The following is an 18682-nucleotide window of genomic DNA, read 5'->3' on the forward strand; positions in this document are numbered from 1 at the left end:
AGTGCCATGATTATACAGCGGAGATTATACAGAGAGAAACAGATCTCAGTCTTTCACACTGGTAATTACTTGTGCCTTGTTCTTATGAATAGTTAATCTATTTAATTTTCACTCAGTGAAATAGTATGATTCCATAAATGCTTAAATATAATAAATAATTAAATATTTTTAGGGATCAAAATGAGAGCACACAGACTTTTGTAGAATGAAATCTTAAAAACTATAAATACCCTAAAAATATTATACAAATCCATATTATACACATGTAAAATGAATGTGTAGTTTTGACCCAAGGTTTCTAATAAAAACAGGGTGAATGAATTTCATCAAAACTCCATTCTGCTTTTCCATCCAACAAAACATCTGGAGGATAAGCTAGATATTATCTGGAGATAAGCTAGATGTTACACTGGAAGAGACCAATTGCCATATTAATGAAATAATCCTATTCCATAGTAGTGAGAAATATTATTGAGATGAAACAGTTTTATACCCTAAAAAATACAGGATTTCCTATAATTGTGGTTTCTCTGTTGTATTTCAAACTTACTGTATAATTACAATTTCATATTGGAATATACATTTCCAAAATCTACTATATCCTCCAATGGACTTCAGTTTTTATCAAGCCTTCTCTGGTAAAATATGTATTTAATATTTAATATCTAAAATATCTTTTCTCTGGCTATCTAAAAGAACCTTTTATATTTGATGTTTTTCTTCTCTAAATGTATTGAGTATTATCCTGAAAAATACTGAGGATGTCCAGGCAACTGTTTTCTGTCTGTTTTGCCATTCCTAATACCAGTGTTTGAAACCATCACTTTCTAAGGTTCAGATAACAGTATTACACCCAGTAATCTTTTTTTAGGACAGATCTTGATAATGTTCATAAATACACATTTGTGTTCTGACGTCATGGCCCTTGTCTGTGTTACGGAGTTCCTTCAATTCTGGCTGTGTTTTGGCAGCATTTCACATTCGTTTCAGGATGCAGTCCTGTTGTTTCTTATCCCTGCCCCATCTTTTCACTTGTGTTTCTGTTGGAAGCCCTTGAGATGCATTAGGCAAAACGTTAGTCTGAATGACAGGGCTGCAGGACTGCATGAACGCTATGCGATGCACCTGACCTGTCATCACAAGAAAGTCATGACATGGGCTCATTAACTTATTATAGGAATATGCCAGTAAAAAAATGCAGGTGAGATCATGGTCTGGCTCATACTATTGGCAAAGTCTGTGCTTTCTGCTCCAGGCATTTGCTAGCAATCTGTAAAAGCATAGATTACCAATGAACTGCTGGCCAAAGCACTGCTGCGCTGCATTTCCATGTCGAACGTCTTGTCTGCGGAAACGTCTGAAGGAGAAAAAAATGAATTGTTTACTTTCAGCTTGTTGGGTTTATGCTAAAGTGTCATTCATTAAAAACATAAGAAGATAAATCTTGATTTCTAAAAATATAGTATTGTCGTAAGAAGTGTTTTCTCTCTACAAACACTTGTCTGAGGGAGAGGCACATCTACAAGTCCAGTTAAACACAACTAGATTGACATTACAAATACTAAAATGAGATCCTCTGAACCAACTGGGCAACATTCAGCGCTAGGAAGAGTTAAAGGTTCATTTAGCCTGTTTTTGAGTTCTCTCTCTCTGGAAATCAAGGACATTTTCATTTTTTTTTTTAGTTTGGAACCGTTTGCCATGTATGTGAATGGTAGTTCTTTTATCCTTCACTGTCATGTTATTTTTTTTTCACTTGGGAATCTCAAACCACAGAGCAAATGCTTTATTCTGTAACATCTGTGTAGCAGAGAGTTGTTAAGCTCTTTTTTCTCAATAGGGAAACAGACACATTTGTGACATGTGACTTGCCCATGCGTGGAAAGGGAGCTAGTGGCAGAACTGTGGTCAGAACCTGGGAGCCCTGGATGTGGCCTGGAAATAATGCAATTGCTTTTCAGAGAAAATTTATTGTGAGTTTTGGGCTTCGGGTTTTTCATATACATTTACAGAAAAATAACAAACCCCATAGTTTTATGGTGCATTCCTAAAAGAATTGTGCTTTTATATGGCAATTTTTTTTTCTCTGAGTGTCCTAATATATATGTAATTAAGATTGTTTACTAGGGAAATGAAAGAGCCTATTGGAATGTCTTATCTTGTCAGATGTAGTATTTCCAACATCTTGAAACTTAGTTATACCTTTTCTGTATTTGCATAAAGAGTAATTCTACACGGTGTTACCGATGCCATACATAACAGATTAACAAATATAAGCAACACAGCAAATCTTACACAGCAGGTATGTGTACAGTGTAAATCATAGGATAGAAACAAGCAAAGCCAAGGAGCTTTGCTATTCTTTGCATCTACTACTTAAATAATACTTTTCTCCACAGTAATGTGAACACAAAAGACAGAACTTTTACGTGGCACAAATTGAATTTACAGAAACTAAAGATCTTGCTCATGGATGTTACTCGTCATTATTTCTAAACTGGAGGTAGACAGTGATTATTTTCTGAGTTCTGTCACCCATATTGCTTTCTGATCCAGTGGTGCTGGTGGACCAAGAGGACAGCTTTAACCTTTACTGGTATTCAGATCAGGACCAATGTTTTGCCATTGTTGTTTCAGGAGAATCTGTAAATTCAGTTGGGCCTTTTAGGCAGAAGCACTAAAAAATACATGCATATTATTAAACAAAAACTGAGAATCTGAAATAGCAACAGGGCTTTATCATGCCCCGGGAGTTCTCAAAGAATGTACAGATGCTGTAGCTGTGATTACTGATAACTCTGCAAAGTGTCAGTGCTGAATAATGCTGCCACCAGCTTTGCATATCTGTGTGTACAGATTATTCAGAAGAGACATTATCTTGCACAAATATACAAACATTAGCCTTGAAAAAAAACAAACAAGAAAACCTCGCTGCTGTCAGGCCCAGCAGTCCTATCTCGCAGGAAAGTACAGTTAGCAGGCATGTAGTATTTATTCTTCAGTTCCTGAAGAACATTGGAGAGCTAAAACAATCCTAGTCCTGTAAGGTAGGATATTTCTCCAGTTGTTAGAACCATTCAAGAAAAAGAGTGCTGTGTGTGTGCAGCCTGGGTGTGTGAATATTCACCAGTGCCTTCACTTGCTACTTTTCTGAAAAGAAGGGAAAAATGGGGAGGGAAGCTGAAAGAGAGGGAGATGCTGTGAGATAAACTTATTTCACAAATACTGACATAAAGCTGGTATTTGTTATTTTTTCTTAGAAATAATTTCATTCAGAATTCTACGAATAATACAAAATTCCTGCGATAAACTATTATAAGGAACAATTTTCAGTAACTAGCAAATGTACTGAATATATGGAAGTGTCTTTTGTAATCTATAACCTCATGAATTTAGATTTCAGTCTGTAATTCTGTGCTTTCAGGAACTTAAGTAGTAATGATCTGCAAGAAAGAATACAGTTGTTGTTATCATCACCATCACCAACATCCTCATGATTCTTTATTTATTCCCAGGGATAGATGAGGCAAAGTGTTGGAGTAAAGGGCAGGAGAGGAGGCAGGAGAACAACTGTCAGCATCTTAAAATTAGTGAAGTAACCACAGGTTACCAGACCTACCCAAGCTGAAAGAAATTTTAAAATTACTTCAGTCCTTTTTCAGCCTGGATGGTGAGCTGGCACAGTAAAGAATCTTACTTGTAGAATTCAGTGTTTGTTTAGATAAAAAATTGAACCTGCCTAAATCAGATTGCAGAGGTATTAGTGAACTAAAGCATTTATTTAAGTCCTGGACCTCTCTGCTTTCTCAGACATACTTCATAGAAGTTTAATGCAAGACAATTTCCATCTAGCATCTTAAGAATTTCAGTATGCAAAAGACATACACCTGTAACTACCATGGCATTGTAGCATGTTGTACCACCAGCATCACGATATGGGATTTGGGGTTTGGTTTTTATTTGTCCTTAATTAAATCCTGTATTTAATTAACTATTAAAGCTATGCATTTGCAAGGAATTATAATACAGACTTTCCAAATTCAACACATTAGTACCAGCTGCCAAGCAGAGGGGTTTTTGTATTTATGTTGAAGTTCTTTCCATATCCTGTACATGCCTGAGTTTACAGTTTTTCTATTTCATGTTTCTCTAAACACTTGTCATACCCCGAAGGCATTAGGATTTAAAGCAGAGAGAATTTGAATCAAAGTGGGGAGGACACATTGTGCATCCCTGCTTCAGTTCAACCTTCCACCAGTATAAGTGGAATTAAAAAGAGTTCTTAGTAGTGCTCTTACTGCACTAGCAGGGCTGCTCTTACAAGTCAAAAGCCCACCTAAATGTACTGTATGAGGGACACCGTTGAGCAAATAGAGGTGGTACTAAAGCCAGCTCGAGTGCACTGTAATGTAAGGCACAGCTCCATAAATCCTGATGAAGTGAGGGCTGCCAGGAACGGGGGGAACAAGTGCTCTCCAATGACCCTTGTACTCATGCTACTTATACTACCCGGTACAGCTTGAGCAGAAATATGGGGCCCTGAGACAAGGTCAAATCAAAACACGTATGCTCCAGGACATGGTATTAATTCTATGTGAAGCTCAAGGCTGCCATGACAGGGTTATTACCTGCTCAGGGTCACTTGGTACGGGAAAACTCCATGTTGTCTACCAAGACCTGCCTTTTCCAGCAGTGGTCTGTGACTGGAACCCAGTAGGAGGCATCTTAAAAAAACTTCCATACACATGTCCTGAGTAGCTCTCCCTGCGTCTCCATGTACCACACAGTGGAAGCTCATAAATTTAAAATTCTCTGAGCTTCAGCTATGAGCTAGAGTGAACAAAGCAAATGTCATCCATCCCTCTCTACCTTGTTAGTTCTTGCTGGCTGTTCCCCAAACTCTTATATGTAAAACAAGTTTTGCAGACTTCAAGAACATTCAATTGAGTGCAAATCCCTTCTCCACTGATGCAGTGCTTATCTTAAGAGAAGGAGGGTGATAACAGCAGTATTTTCTTCTTTTAGAGACTGACCTGCTGAATGTTGGGGAGGTAAGGGACAGGAAGGTGCCTGGGGTGCTGCTCATATCACTCAACCCTGGCTAAATGCATGTGTCAGGGGACTTAAGGGCTGCTACTCTGGAAATTGTCTTAGGTGAGAAATATGCTAAAAATGTACAACAGAGTTCAGGACCGAATGAGTTTCTCTTATCTTTTCTCAGACAATAAGTAACCTGCAGAACTACGTAAATGCTGATACAGTCCTAGCAGGCTGCTGGAAAATTTTTTAACCCCTGCCTTACCCAAATGACTTTGACATCATTAGATGAGTAACCCATATGCTTTATAATTATGGTAATCCAATTTCTACTAATACTGTAGGAAATTAATCTCCCTGACCCACTATATATCTGTTCATCTTTCTTAATCTGAGGCCTAAAAAATTTAGCCAGACTCTTCTCACGTTGAGCAGACAACCAAAGCCCACTTCTTCCCTTACGTCTGCTTGAAAGAGGCATGAGAAGAATATACCACCCTGCTTGCAAAAGTGGTGCAGATTTCTTACTTGGTTTAACTTATGCCTTAGTGTAGTAAATCCAAGATATTCTTAATTGTGCTGAATCACTGGCTGTATTTCTCATTTTTTGGTTTCAATGTACCCCACCCAAAATGTTGGGTTACCCAATGCTTGTTCTGTTTATTATGTTTTGGAAAAACCTAGAGAAATGTCTGTTGTGCCTGACTATAGTCAGCAGTACCTTTGTTTGAGTGCCCCTGGGTTCATGGAAAGGTAAGGTGTGCAGGACAAGAAAAAAAAAAAATTGTTTTTCCTTAAGAAATAATAATCAATTTGGCATACTGTGACTTGGTTTTGACTGAATCATCTCCACTGGTGTTCAAAACTGTCTCCAGAAGTTATTTAATTAATTCTAATCCTTGCAGTCTAAAATATATAAGCATATACTTGCAGAAACAGTAATAATAAAAAAGCCATGGAAAGGATTTGAACTATTCATTACCAAAGTTTTGCTGACTAAGCATAGAAATTACTCTCCTTTGGCGGCAAAACTGACTCAAGTGGAAAGGTCTGGATTAAAATATGCATGTTCTAGATGCTTGAACAAATATCTGTGTAGCTGAATTGGAGAAACTGGGTTTGAGAGGGAAGGGGACAGGTGTATGGGAAATTACTGCACAAAAGAGTGAAGTCCAAGAGCCATGAATAGGTGAATGCTGATAGAGAGGAGAAGTTTGCCCAAGGGAAGAATTAAAGTACCCAAATTAGGCTCATGCTTTGAACTGGCCTCTAGAGTAACTTGTCTTTATAAATTCACTGGAGAAAGACTAAGCCTATGTCATGAACTCTTCATAAACGAGAAGCTGTAAAGATGTCTCAAACAACTCGAGTGGGGCGCCCTGTGGGGGAGAAGCAGAGCGAGCTCTGTGGAGGTGGGGCAGCGGGCCATTTCACTCCCTCTTCCTCCTGTTGTTGCCCAGAGACAGAACTTGCCTAACTGCACAGGTACAAGCCTGAGAAAACGAGAACCTTCTGGAACAACGAAATGTGCATGCATAGGAAAGGCTACGTAAAGGCAATACCCCACGTGTGTCTTTGTTGACCCACAATCTATGGACCATGCTGGCTACTCTGTAACAGAAATCCCCCTTTCCTATCCCCTCCTTCTCTTCTCTTTTTACTTTCCTCTTTCTGGTCTCTCTCTCTTACATATATTAATGTGTATAAATTTTGTAGGAATTGAATTGCAATCAATTGATCATCGATGGCTCTCATTGCCAAAGTGCCTTTATTCATTCTCAGACGGTTCTCAGTTGATTGTCGCCAAATTGTCTCCATTCGCTTACTAAAGTGGTCAGTTAATAAAGTCACCAGCACAACTGGTCCTCTGAGTCACTGTGGTGCCTCTGCCTGCCCGGTGGCCCCGGCTCTTCTACCAGCATGCAGACTCTTGGGGAATTCAAAAGATTCACCCCTCTGGTAACCCACCGCATGGCACGGGACAGCCTATCCTTAGCCTTTGCAGATACTCTAGTTTCATTTTTTTTTTTTTTTTTTTTTTTAATTCTACTGTATACGTTATTGCAGTGTGATGTATTTGCTGTATAATGCTAACAAAATAGGTCTCTAATGTTGTAAAGAATCTTTCCTCTGCACACCAAAAGATGTATAAGGAAACTGAATTTCATTTAAAACACTACGAAGAATTACTCAATGACTTTTTTCATTCATAAAAATATTCCTGGTACTACAGTGTATCCCATCCTGTTAATTTGTGTCCTTTGCAATCCCCTAAAGTTATGCTAATAAATTAGCAGCTGACATATCTTCTTACTGCTCAGTTATTTTTATGAAGGGGAGATATGAAATAATTTGTATTGTAGTAGGAGCTCTGTAGTAGTAGCTATTTTGCCAAAATCATATCACAGAAAGCAGCAGTTCTCACCTCTTTGCCTGCATTCCTGTGGGATAGTACCGGGAGCAGGAGATCCCATCCCAGGCGCAGTATGGATCTCGGGCGAGGCAGCAGTCTGCGCAGGCAGTGCCATACATGTCACATTGATGGAACTTCACTTGGGCTATGACTGACTCAGATCCAACGTAGAGCTGTTGCTGGAAAAAAAAAAAAAACAAAACAAAACACACCACGTATGATTAAATACCTAGAACATCCACTAAAACTTCTGTTACCAATGTAGTTACTAAAAAATGTTAATCATTGCTTGCCAGTTGCACATCCAGCCTGTGCCCTGAGGGAGGCAGAGTTACTCTGTAGGAAAATATCTGATTACAGGCTGAACTCTTCTGCATGAGCACAGAGGAACATAAAGAAACTAAAATGAAGAAGTTTATTCTGGCATTTCCTGGCTTCTGAAGTTTCAGCTTTGTAAACTTAGTGTTTGAATAGGCAGGGGCTTAAGCTTCTTTTTCATCCTCAAGATAGATCCTAATGCCTCCCTCTTTAAAATTCTCTGTCACCTAACTGATCTGCAAAAAAACTTGATGTGAAAGACTTTAAACAAATGTCTTAAGCAATCTCAAGGAAAGTTATCAAGTAAATTTAACTCTTGATGTGGCTACCTGCAATATGGTCACATATACATATGCAGAGTTGTATTATGATTTGTATAATCCCTCAGGGCATGAAAAGTAGATAGATTTTATTTTTTCCTGGTGCTGTGCAGTCCTTCCTCACAAATTAACTGGTCACAATCTACTTTAATATTTATTTGTGGGGTTTGGGGATTTTTTCAGAATTAATGTTAGGACTGTTTGATTCTTCTGAGTTCTCATAAATGTCCTTTTCAAATGAAGTGAGATGATCAATTTGATTCATGAGTTGCTGGCATAATAAATTCAGAAGAGAGTAATAGATTGAATTAACAGGGATTTGATAAAAAAAAATCTCGTTGCTGGTGAATGTAAATGGAGTGAGCACAGATATATGCAGTGTGCAGTCTAATAGGAACTGATTATGCAGAGCTCACATCCACGCTTTTACTTGTCAGAAAAAGGACTCCTACTCTTAATGAACACTTAAACTGTGCTTATCCTAAAGGCCAAACTTAGTCCATAATTCCCACTTTTGGACCAAACTTTCAAAATCTGATTTTTTAAAAATTCTTAAAGCTGGAAAATCAGGCATCTCATTTAGTCTGGTTTGCCTATCACAGAACAAGACATTTAATCCAGATAGTTCATTTTTGCTCCTATTTACACCTCCTATATCTGTTTAGGTCACGAAAACTTTACTCTTAGAAAGGCCAAGGGAAGAGACTAGGAGAGGCTGGTAAAAGCAATGCTTGAAGACTTTTTCAGCTGAGATAAACCAGATGATAGTAGCAGGAACTCAACCTGCTAACTGGAATGAAGAAGAAACCTAGGATCCTTGTTTGAGGGGAATTCTTTCTTGTCTGCAAAGAGTGCAGTCTGATTGTCCCTGAAGACATGAACAACACTTTCAATTAGACATATGAGATGGTATTTTTCCCTTTCATCTTTTAACAGGGGTAAAGACTACACTAAGTCTTGGTTCATCAGAGAAGGGCAAAAAAGCATCGATATCTAGCCAACTGAACATCAAAGAAGAAAATTCCTTCCCAGCCTTTGCAGACAACTAGCTCAGCTCTGAAACACGAGATTTTATTGTACCATTGACTTAGTGAAGACTGGTTAGTGTTACAAGGATATTGAGACATAGCTAGCAAGGACGTCTCCACAGGCTCACAAACTCCAAGGTCAAAAGAGACCAGCCAAAATGTTTGGGTGTTTTGGTAAATTTTTTCACATAAACTCAACTAAGTTACACTTCTGCTTACAGATCTCATTTTAAAGACAAAATTACTTCATGCCAACCCCATCCCTAACATATATTCATTCCAACATTTAATTGTCCTCAGTACCAGAAAACTGCATTGTATCTACATTTATCTACATTCAACAAGCCGAACTTGGTTATTTAATCTTGATATTGCTTTGCCATCAGTGTTTATGAATCGCTATACACGTGCACTAAAAAGTCACTCCGCTGGGTAAAAGTTTATATTTGGCTATGCTGCTCTCTCTGTCTTTTCTCTCATATCTTGAAAACATTAAGCAACTTTTACTTCCCACAAGAAATTTTGTTCTTCAATTGCTGGATTTCTTTAGCAGCTTTTTTACAATTCCCTCCACATTTTACAGATACTTCTTGAATCAGCAGAGTTAGGAGTCCTCTTGGAAGCTGGATGTAATGGAGGAGGACTACTTCACTTTTTATACAGTATCTCCTTTCTACACTTCTCTTTTACTATGACACTTCACCGAGAGCTAAAGGTAAAGCAAATATCTGAAAGGACACTGAAGTCTTTCTCCAAATTATCACTTAGGTGTAGTATTAGACAATCCAGAGCTCTTTTCACAGTCCATGGGAAAAAAAATATTTTGATGCAGGAAATAATTCAGAATACTTACACCTAAGATTGTCCTCTGAAACACCATCAGAGGAGTTTACCTTTCCACATTACCTGCAGAAATAATGTAAGTGGATTGGACACCAAGACTAAAATGACCTTTTGGGGCACACTCACATCTATTAGTGCACTTTTCATTCTTTGTTACTTGTGTTTCACTATATTTATGGGCACCTATATTGCATCAGATGTCTAAGATATATTAAGATACAACTATCCTGGGATGCTAATAATGGCTCCAACCTGAGATGCTATGGTGATACGGTATGGATATCTATGATATGGTACATATGAAAATCTACCTACAAGAGCAATAAATTGGGTGTTTATATTAGCAGAAACTAACAGAAACTCGAAAGGGAGTTAGATCCAAACAGCCCTGCCTTTCATGGGCAACTGAATATGTGGGAGAGCCAGCAAAGCTCTTTTTGCACTGATATCCCCATGGGGCTGGTCTGTCTGTATGCCACTAACTCAAGAAACAGATCAGGTTTTACTTGCTTGGATATGAATGATAGTGTGAAATAAGGAGATTTAACGTTAGAATTGAAAAACATAAATGTCTTATAAAGAAACAGAGCATATAACCATAAATCTCATTATGGATGAGGTACATCCATCTGTCTATCTATGCATCTATCTATCTGTATACTTTATAGCTTCATTACATTTAAGTCACAATCTTCAAATTTCAAACTTGTCATGTACTTACCCTTTTTGAAGAGATTTCCATAGAAATAATAGGAACTGGCACCTAGAAAATAGGAAATATTTACTTGCTTAAAAAAAAAAAAAAAAAAATCTTGCTATGACAATAAATAAGGTAAAATAATGTTGATGTTTACTAATTATATTCAGATTTGCTAGATGTTTTGACTTTCTTATACTTCTGATGCTACAGAAATATGTGAGGAAATTGTGTCTTTTAGAAGTACTGCTTTAAAAGAGTTTATTTAAAAACAACCAACCAACACTTAATTCAGGATTATCGGAGCCACAGGAACACTACAATTTCCCTGTCAAACATGACATTAGCTCTTGCCACCACTGATTCCCTTTTGTCCTACTTGAGAGTGATAAGTGAAGTGTTCTTTATAACAAAACATTCATTGAAGATAAGATAAAAATAGCAGAAATTCCTTCTTTTACCATTGTCCTCTCTGCCCTCTGTTCAGATTTCCTGGAGCAATGACAAAACATAGTCCCTAATAGGTCTATTGAAAACCAGCTTTATCAAGAGGACAATTTCTCCTCCCCAAGCAACAAGTCAATAGTTACACTGCCTAAATTCAGGTATCAGATTTAAATCTATAAATCTGGATGTTAGATTTTCCCTATGGTTGCAAATAGTTTAGTCTTCTACTTTCTGTGGTTAACATGACATGATGTGAATACTCACTAAGAGAATGTCATTATATTAACTTTGCCACATACCAAATACCGAGCTTTAGCTGTAGGTTAAACACTATGACTCAGGTTTGCCCACTGTACAGACAGATTAACTGATTCACTTTTTCTGAGGATTGGGCTTTTTTATCTGGACCTCATTTAAGCTTCTAAGACTGTAGCAGGCGCATTTTTGTGCATGTAGTTATACTCTTTAAACACTTAATTAGACATGAGAGGAAATTAAATAAAATGCAGCAAGTTTCTAATTGAAAGTCACACTACAATCTCCAAGCATGTAAACAGAAAGACATTAGTTCTGGTTTGCTGCAACATCCTTCAGTACTTGGGCTGTAACTCCACCTAAGAAAAACTTAAGTTGAAAATGAAGAGTTCCTGTCATAAAATAACTAGATCATTAGAAAATTTCTTGCACACAACTATTATATATTTGACTATCAGATTTTTTTAGACATTTTAATTCTGCAGAAAATTCAAGACTTTTGTATATGTATCATATACATCACAGTTCACCTTGAAGACTTGCAGCTCTTCAAGAATCACTTCTTCCATTGATTCTGTCTCTTGATTGTAAATTGTAATGACTTTCAGCACAATTCCGTTATCTGGGAATAAATTTTAAAAGAAAAACAAAACAAAACAAAACTGAAGGTTGTAATTGGTGGAAACATTTATATGGCCTTCAAGTACATTAAATTACTTCTTCAAACTGATAATGGAGCAAAATTTATAAATATGTACAAGTAGTGGAATATTGCTGTTATTGATGAGGATTCTTACTCTTAGAAAATAAACACATATGACAATCAGTCCCTGGCAAATAAGAGTCAGCTGAGACATGCCTGAGCTATATGATTAATTCACTTGTATTTTTCAAACTCTGGGTCATAACCCCTTAGTGAGCTGCAAAAGTATCAAAGAAGGTAATCATATTTCAGAAAAAGAAATGAGAGTAGGCAGGAGTTGAGTCCATCAAGACAAGGGAATGTAAAGTAGCTTTAATTATAGTGTCTGAGTGTTTACACTACTTAGGAAACTACTAACTATCCTTAATTGCTGGCAGCAGCTTCATTCTTCCAGGCAAGAGTAGAAAAACCTTCAGGGGTTCATTGTCCGAAGTTCTTGCCCTCCTCTAGGGAAACATTGAACTGATGTTGAGCTGAAGGTGTTAATCAAAAGAAGATGAACCAGAAAAAGCTGCACATTCAAAAATTCTAAGGCACACTGGAGTTCAGATTTATCACCCTCTCTGTCATTACAACTCTTGCAGGAAATTAAAACATGCAAATAGCATCTGGTCTTCCACCACTTCAGCTTTGTTGTGCTGACTATTATTAGAATAGTCTTGCTTTACTTAATCTGAAAATCTGTCATCAACAATGGCAAATATCACTTCCTTTCTTCTGTTACTTTCAGTCACCTTTAATTTACAGGGGAAATATTAAGCAGACAAGCACTGGGAAAAATGTTCAGAAAAAGATCAAAGGGGCAAATATAAAGAGGAACCATTAAACTGGGGTCATACTCCACTTCTCAAAGAGAATATGTAATCAAAGGCATCCATTTTGTGACCGAACAGTAAAAAGATATTGCATTTTGAACTCTGATTTTCATAGGTAAGTCCTTCTTCAAATCATGCTGACAGACATGTGAAAGTTAACCTTGATGTTCAGACTTCGCCTTTGATGAACCTTTCTGACCTGCACTGCTACCCTAAGGAATCTTCTGCTTGCCTGTAAGACTGTTTACTTATGTTACACAGCAGGTGTTGGACTCGGAAAAAAAAAAAAAAAAAAAAGATTAACCCTTTCTAACATTATATTGCCAAGAAAAGCAGTGAGGTTTTTGGTGTGAGCTTTGCCAGAGCAGAAATTGCAGAGTTCATTTTAGAGTTTCTAAAGCCCAAATTCCTATGCTGGAATTTCTTCTCACCTGAGATTAGACATCTTGAGAAGACTAGGCAGCTGTTGGGTGCCAGTCTAGCACATCTAAAGTACACACTTAATTCCCCTTGGATTTAACTTTGCTGAACAGAGGACTTGTGTACAAGAGTATGTGATACAATATCTCAATCCTAAATGCAAGTGGAAACTATGAAAAATCTAGACACGATTATAAAATCTGCTGTACAGATATAAGTGACTCATGGCACAACATTTATAGGCCACACTAGGTCTAATACTGAGACAATACCCAGGCCATTTAAAAGCTTAGAAAAGAGCACTAATATAAATAAGTTTTGCTATTCTACAAAAATGTTTCTTTTGAATGTTCTCAACACTGAAATGTTCTTATCAGAGGAATTTCATTAGTAAAAAATAATTCACTGTAGCTGCTTTCCCAAACAAAATGGTCAAAATGATTTGTGATGCAATTCCTGTTGTTACATTGATAAAACGCGAATGTATGACTCCCTGGATTTTTTCCAGATAGATTAGATATAACTAAAGTCTTGTCTAGTTTCAGGCTTTCCTCTTATTTTCTTAAGTTTTCTTATTTTTCAAATGCCATTACAATGTGGTTTTTTTCTGTGGTTGCTTAGAGTTAAGGCAGGTCTATGATATGTTTTACCTTAATCATGTTTGTTTGGTAAATGTTTTAAAATTCTCTTTAAACAAGATCTCTGTATCTTATGAAAATAACACAAAAGAAAGACAGGAAAACTTGGCAGAAAACTTCTAACAGTTTTATTTTTAAGAAACTTGGGTATTTCCTCCTTTCTTCCTTGAGTTGTGTTGTAACCCAAAGCTGGAAACTGGTAGTTTCTTTCTATCTTTTTGTATCAAGAATTGTGGAAAATAAACCAGGAATAGAGCCAGTAACTTGAACTTGTATTTTTGAAAATCATACCACCTTTGTTTCTCTGGGGTCTCTAGCTTTCAACTCAGAACTATGCTCAGATACATGGTTGTGTTTTGAAGTTTTAAAAATCAGGCCAGCTGTTCAGGAATTTTATTTAAGGTTATTTTTAGGAGAGAGAGAAAAAAAATGGCATCCTATATTTAAGTTTCTCTTCCTAGTATTTACATGTTTCCCTACCATTATTTTTCTATATGGTGTTATCAGCACAGTGAAGCACATGTCCAGAATGACTAAGCTCCTCTGTAAGATGAAGACTGGCAGTCATGCAAAGAATGATCATTAAAAAGCAATGTTGTATCGATGTTTTATTTTTGGACTATACATAACTTAATTTCATTCATTCTTGAGGTAAAAAAAAAACAAAAAAAACAACCTATTAAATCATCTTCCTTGATTTCTGTTACTTACCCGTGCCAATGAACAAGACATCATATTGCCCATCTTCGGCTTCCACTCTGTCCACTGCTATTTGTTTGAGATTGTACTTTCCATCTGTTTTAACTAGTATTGGTCGCTTATGAACAGGCTTGATGGGCTGATACATCAGTGGATGACTCCTGGCAAAATGGACAGCATCATCAGGATAGTCTTTAGTGGTAGTGTAAAGACCACCATTCACCTTGCTGGCACACTGCAAAAACACGAAACAGAGATTATCATAGTTTAGCAAATAAATTGTCAGAGACAGGTCTTATTTTCAGGGATAATGACAAGTCTGTAGAAAATCTGACATAAAAACAAGCACAGAAGACCACAGTAGGAACTGGGACAGTGAACCCTATGCAAGTGTGGATTATTAATCATGAGAAACCAAGAAAGAGAGCCTTGACATTGTCATGTTCAGAAAGAGGGAGCTCCTGGCATACTAAGACCAGAATAAATAGTGACAGATTTGGAAAAAAAAAAACCCATAGTGCTTATGTCTTCCCCAAATTAATATTGAAGATGTAACCAAAATGGCCACTAACATAGTCAGGAGAAGGGGTTTCCTATTCCAGTAGAGACACAACCATGTAAAGTCAGCAGAATATGAATGCTTGAAATCAATCCCTAGTCTTATTACTTTTGATTGTAAAATGTATTAACATAAGAAACTGAGCACACTTTAAAATTATGCCAGCAGCAACAGTAATTCTTGATCTCAGGCATTCTAACAGTATTACATTTGATTCTAATTCCTAACTCACAATGACAGTATTAGGTATCACAGTTTAGCTTGAAATACCAATGTTTGCATCGATCAATCTACTGTTTTGCAAAGCAAATAGACTTTATGTCAGTGATTGATTAAAAGAGGCTTACTCCTTCGGTCAAATGTGCAATTAGGGATAATTTAATGCGTTAAACAGAGAAGTTAATTTTAGGATGCTTTGTGAAGGATATAGTGTTCCCTAATCTAACGTAGATTCTACATTTCCAATTTGCTTCATGATGTCTAATTGAAACCATTTATGATCAAGCTGGAAATATCTCGGCAGCCATTTACTTTCTCCAAATATTCATAAGATAGTGTGGTTTTAAGAAGCATTTCAAGTAAAGCCACAGTAGCAGCCTTTCCCTATTTAAATTGGATTTTTCAATCAATAAAATGAAATAAAATACTCTTTATGTTTTGTGGAAACAGTAATTTTAAACTTGTGGTCAGCTGTAATTGACAATAACAAACTCCTGCACTTGTCAAGTGGGGCAATGTTTGTTTCCACTTGTTGGGCTTAGCTACAGGAAAGTATTTGTTCAGTGTTGACTTTAAAGTAATTGTCTAATCAACCTAGTGATGGAATTTCACTGGCTGTTTGCAATAAAGGGACAGAGTTGGAGCATGAAGACATGCTAAGCTTCTGCTTTCCGTGCACTGCACAGCATATCAAGTGAATAGGCATTGCCAGGTTTCTTTTACAAAGTTCTAGTCCTGCAGAGATTTAATAAAAATAATCCTTCACAGACTTATCATTTTTAATTAAATAAAATCAAGTAGTCTAAAAAGGAAACAGCAGATGCAGCCATCTCTGAAGTCTATCAACACCATTTTTGAGGTAACTGATGTCATTCCTCCCAGAAGCATCACTGTCTAAATGCACTAAAAGAATCAGCAAAACAAGAGCAGAGATTATGCAGAAGCAGTGGTTCAGGCAGACTGTAGGGAGCAGCGGATTGCAGTCTGTCAGAACCTGTGTGAGTCTTAGTGGTTTTCTGTTTATTTAGCTTTGAGCTCTACTCTCATTACTTATAGCCTCCATCTTTACCATTCAGTAGCTAAGATCAAAGAGTGCCGACTGTAAGAGATGCCTAATAGTAGGCTACTTCTGGCCTCTTGTCACTGTCACTCCTGTAATGGGAAGGTGTTGGGATTCAGTTTACCAATATGCTGACCTTTTCTTTGGAGCATGAAACCTAACACTGTGGGCTATAGCCTGAGACATGCTTTCTCTTCATGCTACTGGAAAAGCGTTGAAAAGACCTCTAAACTGTGCCCTAAATAAACAGTCAAAAATGAACTGATTAATCCTATGTTAGCTGGCAGAGCCAGCTACTTTGGCCTCTGATGTGCTCTACAACTTAGAGACAAACATGACTAAATTGATTAACACCCAGGAAAGGCCTAGTTCCTCAACAGACTTGTTCCATGGCTTTGGAGAAATAATTTGCACTCTTTTATACCTGTTTCAGCTCCTATGCCTTGCCCGTTGGGGAGGTTACAATCCAGTCTGACCAAAATGTAGCCATTCAGAGCCAAGGCAGAGAAGCATCGAAGGTGAATTAAACTTACAGCAGCCTTTCTATAAATCATTGTCAACTTTGCTGAAGTGTTGGCTCAGTGTTCTCTCCTTCTTGCCAGAAAACCACTATCTAATCTACGGTGCTAGGAGATATCAATGTAATGACTGTAGTCATTAATACTGAATTCAAGCCTGTGTTTCATGTTAGTCCGAATAACAGATGTGAGGTGCTCTGCTGCCTGGAAATGAAAAAATGAATACAACTTAAAGAACTTGGACCATGCATGGTACTGTCTCATTATTTGGTAAAACTGCAGAAACAGTAAATTTGCTATACAAAATGTCAAGCAGAAAAACAATAATTCATTTGAATTCAACCATTTTGCTCAAAATGTGGTAATTTATTTATCTGGTTTTCTATCCTGAATCAATACCAATGACTTGTATCCACATCAAACAAACAAAGAAACATTTGGTATTGATGTCAACACTGCTACGGTGGTAGCTTATTGGCCAAGATGGTCAAATCATATTCATAATGTTTAAATTCTAGATAATCTCTTTTTTGGAGCATCCGGTCCTGCATTCTGACTTCTGTCTCTAACCCCAAGAGAAGCAGATAAAAACATTAATTTAAAATGAGAGAGGTCATGAATTCAGAATCATACTACAGGGAGAAAGGCTGTACTGGCATGGACTAGATAAGCTAATAGGCCTTTTCACCTCTCATTCCTGTGATCCAGTGATAAATTAATTGTATGCAGTGTTTATTTCTGCAAATGATTGCTCTTAGTATAAAAGAGAATATTGATTCAGCTAGCAAAGGTAAAACAACACTGAAAGTAATGCTCCAACAGCTGTTTATCCCACTGTTAAGCTCAAGAGAGAGAGTCCCTAGCCTGTGAGAAGATAAAGAGGTGAAGTCTGAAAACTGGGGTGTGTGTGTGGGTGTGTGTGTGAGGTGGGGGTGTTAGACAAACAGCTATTATAAATTTGCATCCCACAGAGTAAAATATCTGCACAATGCTGACAGATAAGGGGTAGACCTTCAGAGAATGTAAATAAAAGCAGCTTCACAACAGATGACAGCTGTCATGGGTGGGTTAGTTCTGTTCCCAGAAGGTACAGGACAAATTAAAAATCCTGGATGTGAAGCTTCTCTGGGTTGGCCTGGCATTGCCTGCTGTGGGGCTCCTCCTGACTTGCAGCAGGAAGGGGAAGGTGAGGGGGGGGGCCGGCTGTGCCCCTTCTGTAAGATGCTGATGAGCCCCCACAATGCAAAGGGCATCCTCAAGCTGCGCTGGCAGGCGGTGAAGGTGGGACAGATCTCCTCACACCCCAGGCTGGAATCTCCACCCCCCTCCCCGAGCTGGAAGGTGAGAGTCCAGGGCTAAGATACTACAGAGCTACAAACTTCAGAAACACCTGAAGAGAGAGTGAAACAGGAAAAGGGTTTGAGATGAAGATTATTTGTGATGCCTTTGAGAAATCAACACAGAAATAGGAATTCAATGCAGAAATTAATTACTTGTCTCTAAGTAATGAACTTGTGATTTAATCCAGAATTTCTATTTACCAAATGAAAGATTTAAGTGCTAGGCAGATACAACTGTCTACATGACAACACCAGTATAGTTGCAGAGTATGCTACAATTTCAGATTAATTGTATTTTCAGAATATGTCTTGTTTCTTTTCTTCAGTTAATGTCCATTCGGGGGGGAAGAAAG

At 37.5% G+C, this 18682-nt stretch overlaps 1 protein-coding gene across 1 annotated transcript in view; it reads right to left on the reverse strand.

The window, feature by feature from the left end:
• The window catches only part of SEMA3E (semaphorin 3E), a 149886-nt gene that overhangs the window by 6132 nt on the left and 125072 nt on the right, over window positions 1-18682 (reverse strand). Inside the window, exons 11-15 of the mRNA XM_026868556.1 lie at window positions 14646-14868; window positions 11889-11980; window positions 10681-10722; window positions 7463-7629; window positions 1290-1357 (exon numbers count right to left, since the gene is read on the reverse strand). Coding sequence (XP_026724357.1) covers window positions 1290-1357; window positions 7463-7629; window positions 10681-10722; window positions 11889-11980; window positions 14646-14868 — 592 coding nt within the window. The remainder of the gene's footprint in view (window positions 1-1289; window positions 1358-7462; window positions 7630-10680; window positions 10723-11888; window positions 11981-14645; window positions 14869-18682) is intronic.

Source organism: Athene cunicularia (assembly GCF_003259725.1).
Source record: "Athene cunicularia isolate RWA chromosome 1 unlocalized genomic scaffold, athCun1 chr1_part2, whole genome shotgun sequence".
Classification (NCBI taxonomy): Eukaryota; Metazoa; Chordata; class Aves; order Strigiformes; family Strigidae; genus Athene; species Athene cunicularia.